General features: G+C 37.5%; 1 protein-coding gene across 1 annotated transcript; it reads left to right on the top strand.

Moving 5' to 3' along the window:
- Window positions 1-1482: 1482 nt before the first annotated feature.
- On the top strand, window positions 1483-3171 carry LOC132770021 (claudin-8-like). The gene has a single exon (XM_060766910.2). The coding sequence runs from the start codon at window positions 1804-1806 to the stop codon at window positions 2470-2472; it is 669 nt and encodes a 222-aa protein (XP_060622893.1). The 5' UTR covers window positions 1483-1803; the 3' UTR covers window positions 2473-3171.
- Window positions 3172-9853: the final 6682 nt, after the last annotated feature.

Genomic DNA, 9853 nt, shown 5'->3' with positions numbered 1-9853 from the left:
GGCATAAGATGACCTCAGAATTGTGATGGAGGAACTAGAGCTCTCTAGATAGAACATTATGATCAAATCTGTAAACAATCAAATCCATAAAAGTCAAACCTGCAACTGTGGAAAGATTCGATTTGATGGACTCTCCTAAGAGGCTTTGTCTTTGTCAAGAGAAAAGCACACTTTAATATTATATACATTAAGAAAATGGATGCATGTGTTGAGATTTCTTGTGCATTAAATTTCTAGTTTATTCTGCATAAACAAGTATTACCTGAACAGGTATCATTTAGCCACTTTATTTTTTTTACAAAGCTCATACAATTTTACAATAATAGAATGAATCTATATCGTGCATCTCTTTTCTATATATTTTAGTAGGAGTTACTTATTTTACTTAATGGGTTTGAGCTGGTTACTTGGTGGAAAATTATGGGAAGTGAAAAATCAGTTTTAACCAGGAGATAGGACTGGGAATGAAATCTAAGATTCAATATAGTTATTGATTTGATAATGAGATGAATATGGATTTCACTATTAATTAATCTAATGCATTACTTAGTGATGGCATGCCTGTCCCATTCCAAATATAGAAGATGTCCTATATCAGTTTGGCCCACATCTACAAAAAGGCAACTAATATGTGGAGAAATAGTGAGCATGTGCTTTATTCAATGTATGAATGCTTTGTTTAATGCCCAAAATTTTTAAAATATTATATAAAATTATGTTTAGATTATGTGTATAATGTATGTACGAAACATTTCCATATATATGAAATATCTCCCTCTCTCATCTCCTAGACACCTCATTATATATATATATATATATATATATATATATATATATTCCAAAATCGGGGGGGGGCACTTCTGGTCCCCAGTATTTTTGATAAAGGATGCATAATTTGTAATTGATTTAATTATATTTTAATGTTCACTTTTTATGTTTTAATTGTATTGTCCTTTTATAATATGAACCACTTTGAGTTTTATTTTTTGAGGGAAAGCAGAATATAAACATAATCATTACAATAACAATAATAATTTTTATCATTCACCACCATGCTCCCCTCTCTTTATATGATAGAAGCATATGTATAAGAGTGACATTTACAGTTGATACAAAGAGATCTATGAAGCGCCTTGGATATAGCATGACTCCTGTATTATAAATGTATTGAATTATTTTACAAAAATAAAATAAAATATATTAAAAACAACAACAATAATAATAATTTTTAAATAAAAGTATCTGATCCTAAGGCAATGAATGCATCTACAGGGTCTTAATATGTGTCATTTTCACTTGATTTTTCTCTTCATTTAGAGGGAAACTGTGTTTATGAGTTGTTCTTTCTGTGCTACCTTCCTTATTAAAACCACTCAATTCCTATTTCAGAAAGCTAACCTAATAATCTAATATTTCACTAAGAGAAGACAGCTAAAGGACAAGTAATTTTCCTTACAGGAACAGGTGTGCCTTGGGAAGATTTTTGTTGCTGCATACCCTGTTATGTCAAAGATTTCATTGGTTTTGAAAGTTGTTAAACCTGATGGATAACTTTATCCTTTTCAATCAACGGGGCCAGAGGACGCTCAAGACAGTGAAAGAATAGCCAAGAGCTAGCTGGTGTGTATCCGATTCAAACTGGTTTGCATTTGCAGAGTTGTGCACGTAACCACAGGACTGTGATATGGTTAGGAGACGTGACTGTTTAGCAGATAAGCCGAGTCCACCAAAGCAAAGCAAGATCCATCTAAGCACCTGGTTTTGAAGAGCTCTGGTTCAGACCGTTTTTGTCAAAAGGACGAGATGGCTGCTTCTGCTCTACAGGTTGCTGGACTAGTCCTTGGAAGCATTGGCTCAATTGGGACTTTTGCCATCACTGGCATGCCTCAGTGGCGCGTGACTGCTTTCATTGAAAACAATGTTGTAGTGTTTGAAACCTTCTGGGAAGGCCTTTGGATGAACTGCCTAAGGCAAGCCTCCTTCAGGATGCAATGCAAGATCTATGACTCCCTCTTGGATCTACCTCCTGATCTTCAAGCTTCCAGGGGTCTCATGTGTTCAGCTTCAGCTCTGGCTTTCCTTGCTTTTGCAGTGACCATCCTTGGCATGAAGTGCACACAGTGCACAGGTAATGATGACCGTATCAAAGGATATATACTGCTGGCAGGTGGCATCACGTTCATCCTGACTGGCATCATTGTGCTCATCCCTGTGTGCTTTGTTGCCCATAACGTCATCCGAGATTTCTACAATCCAGTCGTCACCTTGGCCGAGAAACGAGAGCTTGGAGAAGCCCTTTACATAGGCTGGGTCTCTGCCTTCTGCCTTGTTGTTGGAGGGGCCATTCTTTGCAGTTTCTGCCGTTGCACCGAAAAAACCAGGAGCTATCGGTATTCTGTACCTTCGCAACGTACTGCCTACCACAGTCAGAGGAGAGCTGAGAGTGCATATTCTAAAAGTCAGTATGTTTAGCTGTCTCTTCATCCATCCATCTTTCTGAGATGTGGTAGCTTGAAAATTCAGGACAACACATTGGATGATATCCATGGGAGTCTTTGCCAGGACAACATGTTGGATTATATCCATTGGATTAACTGAATTCTTCAGACCAAGCAATCTGTACAGTTACAGACAGTGTCTTCAGATGTTTCAATGCATGGATGACAAATTGCAGTTGAATCTTATGTCAATTTGGGTATTGTTTTTTCAATCAGCATCTATTAAGAAATGTACACATGATTGCAATAATTTGATGTATTTGGGAAGGAGGAAGAGGATGTTGTAACTTAAAATTTAGGAAGTCCACTGTATTTTGCATACTGCTTTAGTATATAAAGTATAGCATGAGATCATAAAAATGGTGAAAGGAGAAAAGCTGAAGAGAAAACTTGTCCACAGAATGTACTAATAACTTTATTATGGTCACAAAGCAGGTCTTTATTGTTAGAAGTACAAAATGAACAGGTACGGATTACAAAACCAGGAAATTTGGAGCATATGACAGAAATGTAGGTGTCTTCCATAAGGTTCCTTCTCTAAATTTATTCTCAAACCTACTTTAAATCTTCAGTTGATTTTTTTAAAAAAAACACGTACCATTCTTTTTGTCAAAGTAGTATTTAGCTTTGTGTTTTTAAAAAGTAACACTTTGGATTTTGCTTTTTACTACTAATAAACAACTATTAATAACAAAGCCATACAACTTGTAGTCTTCTTGCTTTATTAAGTAATGTGACCAATTCCCTATTTGTTACTATGTGTTCAGAGTTTTTAAAAATATGTGTAAAGCTGCACATGTAACATGTTTTGCAATATCCTCCTGCTAGCTCATAAGATATACATCCACTCAAAGCACAACAACTATAGTATAAACATTTGTGTGGCTGCAAGAAACACATGGACAGGAAATTCAAACAAGATGAGGAAGCTGAGGTACACTGTCCTGTTGATGACTGAGAATGCAATAATTATGTGTTTAATTTATATCCTGCCCCCCCCCCCCCAACAAAGACTGCCAGTGGGTAGGGTTGCTACTATTTGCACATAGTATTATATATTTTTCTGAGTATATTTAATTATTTATGTATTTATGCATGTGCACATACACTCTGTATTTGATCCTTGCTGACTTGACAGGCCACTAAAGAACACAACCCATTTTTCTTACCGTGGGTACTAACACTGCTTGCAGTTTTTAGAGGTTTACTTCATTAGATCTGTCTAACATCAGAGGATATCATGTCCCTATAGTTTGGTTGTTCAGCTAGCCGTGCCTATTTCATGCCCTTCTCCCACTACTCTGTAAAGTAACCAATTCTTCTTATCCTGAACTTCCACTCTGCCTGCCTCTGGTTTTGTGGCTACTTCTTTTTCAGAAACACACTTCTGTGAAACATACTTCTAATGTACAAGGAGTTCATTAATGCTTTTCCAGCAACAATATGTTTAGCCTGTTATCTGACTCAGTTACAAACGAGGCGTGACATTAATTGGGGGAAATGCAATTAATGTGCACATCCCTTGGTTATCTAAGTAATGTCTCAAGAGAAATCTCAGTTGGCTTCCCCTACACTACAAATAGCTTGAGAAAGTCAATTCTTTTTTTTTCTTTTTTTTTCTTTTGGGAGCGGGGAGACAAGCCCTACAACCCATAGTTCTTAGACTGGATCACTGCAGGCTTCCTGTCCCTACAATCTGTTTCTGGTTTATGTTGACATAAATGTCATCCGGTGAGCAGTTCCACTTCCTTAAAGGTTGCACAAGGATGGTAGCAAGATATTTTTCACTGAGTGGACAGAAATATAAATGGGTGAGCAGGGTTGGAGCATCATTACTATAAAGGAGGTTTAACTAAAGGAAACAAGATTTTGCTAATCACAGAAAACAGATTAAATATATTAATATAGATTTGCACAATTAAGGCCTGCTTTGGCTTAACTATGGGCCGGGCCAGTGCATTGATTGACAGTTTGCTATATTAGCTGTTTAGCAATTCCTTTCAGGCTGCATATAGAAACAATATGCTCAAAGTGATTTTCTCACTAACTTCTATAGTAACTCTACCCTCAAATCTGTTTCACAGATAGATGAAATGAAAGAGTAGGGGGAAGCTTGCTTCAGGGCAGGTAAAGCTTGTTGAAAATCGATGAACTCCTCTTTGAAAAGCATTCACAATTCAGGAGATATGAACTTGAGATGGAGGAAATGCTCCTTTTGTGAGTGATGATTTTAAGTAAGTAAGTAAGTAAGTAAGGAAGGAAGGAAGGAAGGAAGGAAATGATTCCGAAACAGTTGGGGTACTGATAAACAAGTAGTGTGACATTTTAAGAAGACTTATGGTGCAGAATTAATGTATTATGACATTGCTTTAACTCTCATGGCTCAATGAAATTAAAGTTGTAGTTTTACAAGGTCTTTAGCCTTCTCTGTCAAAAAGTGCTGGGGCCTCACCAAACTACAAATCCCACAATTCCATAACATTTAAGCCATGGCAATTAAAGGAGTGTTGGACTGTCATAATTCTACAATTTACATGCACTCCTTAAGTGAAATCCTAACTGGCCAAGTTTGCCGAGACATGGCTGAGCTGACAGTAAATTACTTGAGGCTGTGCTTTCTTAAACCTGTTCCCCTTTGGCCCTTTTGCCAGCACATCTTAGCATTTCTGCTGCTAGATTATTCCATCTGCAGATCTCTGAGATCTCGCCCAGTAGAGGAGACTTGCACTGAACCTTCTAGAAAGTATTCATCCTTCAGTTAGTATTGAACTACTATGTGTATATGTAGTTACCCTTCTCCTCATTCATTCATTCATTCATTTGGTGAAATATTCAAAATTGCTTTGAATATTTAAGGAGCAATATATGATGGAATTGGATATATCATGACCACTAGTCAATAAGGTTATAGACCAATGGGCAATGGACGCATAGTTGTGCAATAAAGAGACTTTGTTAACTTCTGGGAGGAAGAATGGAGGTTTTCCTTGGATTTGGAAAGTTCAATCAGAATTTGTAGCAGCAGAAGAAACTATACGTGTTCCATAGGCATAAAATGACTGTTAAATAACTCCTGTCTCATTTGTTTAGGTAAAAATACATATAAACAGCCCAGTGTTTATAGATGTGAAACACCAATGGTGTATTTACCAGACCAAAACACTGTTACATTCACCCCGCTTCTCTGAGAAGATTCAGGGGTATAGAACATACTCAGGTTTTGTTCTTGACATTTTGTAATATTTCCATCTCTTAACAAATATACAAGTCTAGCTTGTATAATGTTTATATACTCCAACAGATAGCTGATATCCACTGGTTTCCAAATCAAATCCCTGAACTTCCAGGTTCCAAACTTACCATAAATGTTACTATCTCATAGAATTCAAGATCTCTCTTCTTGATTTCTCTCCCAAATTCTGTCATGTCCTTTTTGCATCTCTCTAGCTACTTTATCCAACTAGGTATTTTTTCAGGTATTTCAGAACGAATAGTCTAGCACAGGAGTGTCAAATGCATTTTGATCAATTATGGTTGCCTTCAAAGGTCATCTATGGATGGAGAATCTGAATACAGAGGGCCAACTATGCAGACTGGGGATAATGGGAATTGCAACCCAACAATCCTTATAGGTCTGAGGTTGAGGAAAAATTAAAGGGCATTTTAAGGTCAGACATCATATCTACAAGCCTTGAACCTAAATGCAAACCCCAACTATCTAGACAAAACAGAACAAAGGGCAGTCTCCCAGTTGTCCCTGTATCACAACTCCCATCAGCTCTAGTCATGATGTCTAATGATGAGGGATGAGGAATACAGGATTTGTAGTCCTAAATCTGGAAGGCCACATAAAATTACATAGTGGGCCAGATTCAGCCCGTGGACCTTGAGTTTGACACATGTGCGTAGCTCACATGGAAAAATATTGCTAAGCTCTTAACACAGTTTGGATGTCTCCATTGGTACTGCCTCATAGTAATTCATGCTGACAATCCTACTTGCAGAAATCTGATAAGAATCCCATAATTGTGCTTTGCTTTCTGAATAGCCAAGCTTTTCTCACAAGCATGTACATTTGGAGCAGGTAACTTTGCCAGGTTTGCATTAAATATTTTCAAATCCATTGGGTGCCATTGCTGTATGTACCATGGGTAGATATTCTGTCACTACAGTTACCACTGATTTTTTTTTTACTGGAAGTGACAGGAAAGAAAGGGATGAAGCAATTGAAAATTGAGTCTAGAAGATGGGGGGGGAGGGTTGAAACCATGGGGTTTTTAAAATGGAGGGCAAAGATTACATGCACTTCTTGAATTTAATGTAAAAGATTTATATCTGTGAACTCATGTAGTCCAAGTCTGGCTGATTTGGGTCTTATCCAAATGTTTGTCCAATTTATATAATACAGCTACATACAAGATATGAGAGAACAGAGATAGTTTTCCCACTAATGATCTTAGATCTGTAGTGACCCAAATACATTTAGAATGATATATATGTGACCTCATTCCTTCTGACACTATTAATGGCTTGAACCTCTTTGGCACAGCTGTGGACAATGTGTTTTAAGCAGCCTCCAACAAGGAGCTGCTATGCTCCCATTATAAAGTTGACATGCAAGCTCCTGGGCCCAGACTCCATGCTTGCACAAAAAAATAGGATGAGAGGTTTTGTATTTTTAATGGCCAAGGAATTCTTAGAAGCACACAAAATGGCAAAGTTTTGATCACATTCTGGCCTGATGCCTACAAGCAGGGAGCAGTCTTGAAAGTACAACAGGCTCCTGTTCTGACTGGAAGAAGAGAGATCTTTTGAGATGAAGGACTCATTCTACAGAATGTTCCCTCTACTAATTTGTTTCCATACAGAATAATTTCGAATTTTACCACAGAATCATTACTTAAGGAGTAAAATCGACTTATAGTGGTGTGCGTGTGAGACCACATTTTCACAGAACCTAGCCTGCCTGAATGTATCTCCCTCTAGAAACCATCAAGGACCTTAAGATCATCCAGGGAGGCCTTGCTCTCTATCACAGTTGTGTTTGGTGGGGATGAGAGACAGGGCCTTCTCCGTGGTGGCCTCTCGGCTGTGGAACTCCCTCCCTAATGAGGTTAGATCTGCCTCCTCCTTCCTGACCTTCCGGAAGAAACTTAAATCCTGGTTATGGGATCAAGCATTTGCAGAATATATTGTTTCTACTGGTGAAGATTTTATTTGACTGCAATTGGACTGATTTGGATGACAATTTTAACCTGACAAACTGTTTTTAAAATGTATATTTATAACTATTTTAATGCACATGGCTGTATTTTATTATATGTTTTACCTTGTGTTGGAAGCCATCCTGAATCCCTCCTCAGAGGTCAAGAAGGACGGGGTATAAATGTTCTAAATAAATAAATAAATTCCCAAGATATATTCCCATGTGACCTTTATTTCTAGTGTACGTTATGAGCAGTTATCAATCTATCGTATCTAGGAATGAACTAGTAACAGAAATTGAGGCAGCAACTCTAGATGTAAGTGTAGATATGTATTTATGACATTCTTTTATATTGTGCTTCAACCTCAGGCAAAACAGGTTTGCCAGAATTAAACTGGATAGCTCTCATAGCTTTAATGTTTGTCTAGAAGAGGGAATTCCAGGAGGTGCTTTTATTCATGCTTCCCGGTAACAAATAATGCCTGCTGGAACCCCCCTTTCTGTAAAATCATTAACAGTATAGCATAATTCCCTAATTTTCACTCTAGCATCCCTCGATCCTATGACTAGTGGCTCAACAAGACATAATATTATAGCAAGAAACCACAAAACCATGCGCATTTATGTGAGACCTCTGCCCAACCTTAATGGGATTTGTGTTTGAGAAGACACATTTAGAATTGGAATTTGAAAAATTGCAAAACACTGTGAAATGCACTTTGAATCGCATGTTATAATAAATGGAATGCTCAGGTCCTTAAAAATAAGGTAACTAATGTGATTCTGGTATAATCAAAGTAGATTATACTAGAACCGTATTTTCACTCAATTGCTAAATCATTATATTGAAACTAATATAGTCTCACAGCCCTGCCTTGAAAATACGGCTAGTAACATTTTATAGAGTTGTTCTCTATTTCTAACAGGAGAAGAAGTAGATGGAGCCATTTTTCCCCACTATAAAGATGTCACTCTAGGTTCAAAGTAATCTCTGTTCTTGTACTCTATTGGGTTATTGTCTATATAGTTATTGGTCATGTTTGTGTGGCTATATATTCTTCTGCTGTAGAGAATATTGCTCTGTGTTAACTATAGCAAAATATTGTGTGTGCTACAGTGAGGAACTAACAATATGCCTTTTAATTGTCTGACTGCTTTTGACCATTTCAGGTTATAATTCTACTATACATAGAATGCATGGGTTAGGCAGAAGACTGCCCCGGAGTAATGCTGGCACAATATATTTTGATTGTTTTAGGCAATGCAATGATTTGTTCACCCGTTCACTACTAGAGATGTGAAATGTTTTGTTACCTAAAACCGGTCAAATTATGTTTTCTCACATATAGGGCCAGGAAAAGACCCCAAATCATAGAATTATAGAGTTGGAAGAGACCTTGTAGGCCATCCAGTCCAACCCCCTGTCAAGAAGCAGGAAAATCATATTCAAAGCACCCCCAACAGATGGCCAACCAGCCTCTGTTTAAAAGCCTCCAAAGAAGGAACCATCACCACACCCTGAGGCAGAGAGTTCCACTGCTAAACATCTCTCACAGTTAGGAAGTTCTTCCTAATGTTCAGGTGGAATCTCCATTCCTGTAGTTTGAAGCCATTGTTCCACATCCTAGTCTCCAGGGCAGCAGAAATCAAGCTTGTGCCCTCCTCCCTATGACTTTGCCTCACATATTTATACATGGCTGTCATGTCTCCTCTCAGCCTTCTCTTCTTCAGGATAAACATGCCCAGTTCTTTAAGCTGTTCCTCCTAGGACTTGTTCTCCAGATCCTTGATCATTTTAGTCACCCTTCTCTGGACACATTCCAACTTGTGGTAACATTTCTAATCCCAAGAGAAAAAATATAACAACTAAATGGTTAACTGCCAATTTGCTCTCATGGACTATTACTTATTATCTCTCATAATAAGGCCACAAATGTCTCACATCTATTGGGAACATGCCACCTTTGAGAGTGGAAATGAAGACGCATTGATTCATAGAGATAACTAACTCTTTATTTGTTTTTTCCAAGGGGTTATCCAGTTTGGTGCCCAAAACTGAAAGTGAGTTCAATTATTTTACTATGAAAATAGTATAAATAGAAATAAACAATTCAAGAACAATTTTTAGTTCTCACTAGCATGTTCAAGT

This window comes from Anolis sagrei, chromosome 3 (assembly GCF_037176765.1).
Source record: "Anolis sagrei isolate rAnoSag1 chromosome 3, rAnoSag1.mat, whole genome shotgun sequence".
Classification (NCBI taxonomy): domain Eukaryota; kingdom Metazoa; phylum Chordata; class Lepidosauria; order Squamata; family Dactyloidae; genus Anolis; species Anolis sagrei.
The sequence above is the reverse complement of the archived record's forward strand: the minus strand, read 5'-3'. Positions and strand labels throughout refer to the sequence as shown.

Coding starts and splice junctions, on each gene's coding strand:
- LOC132770021 (XM_060766910.2), top strand. CDS start 1,804: ATGGCTGCTTCTGCTCTACAGGTTGCTGGACTAGTCCTTGGAAGCATT.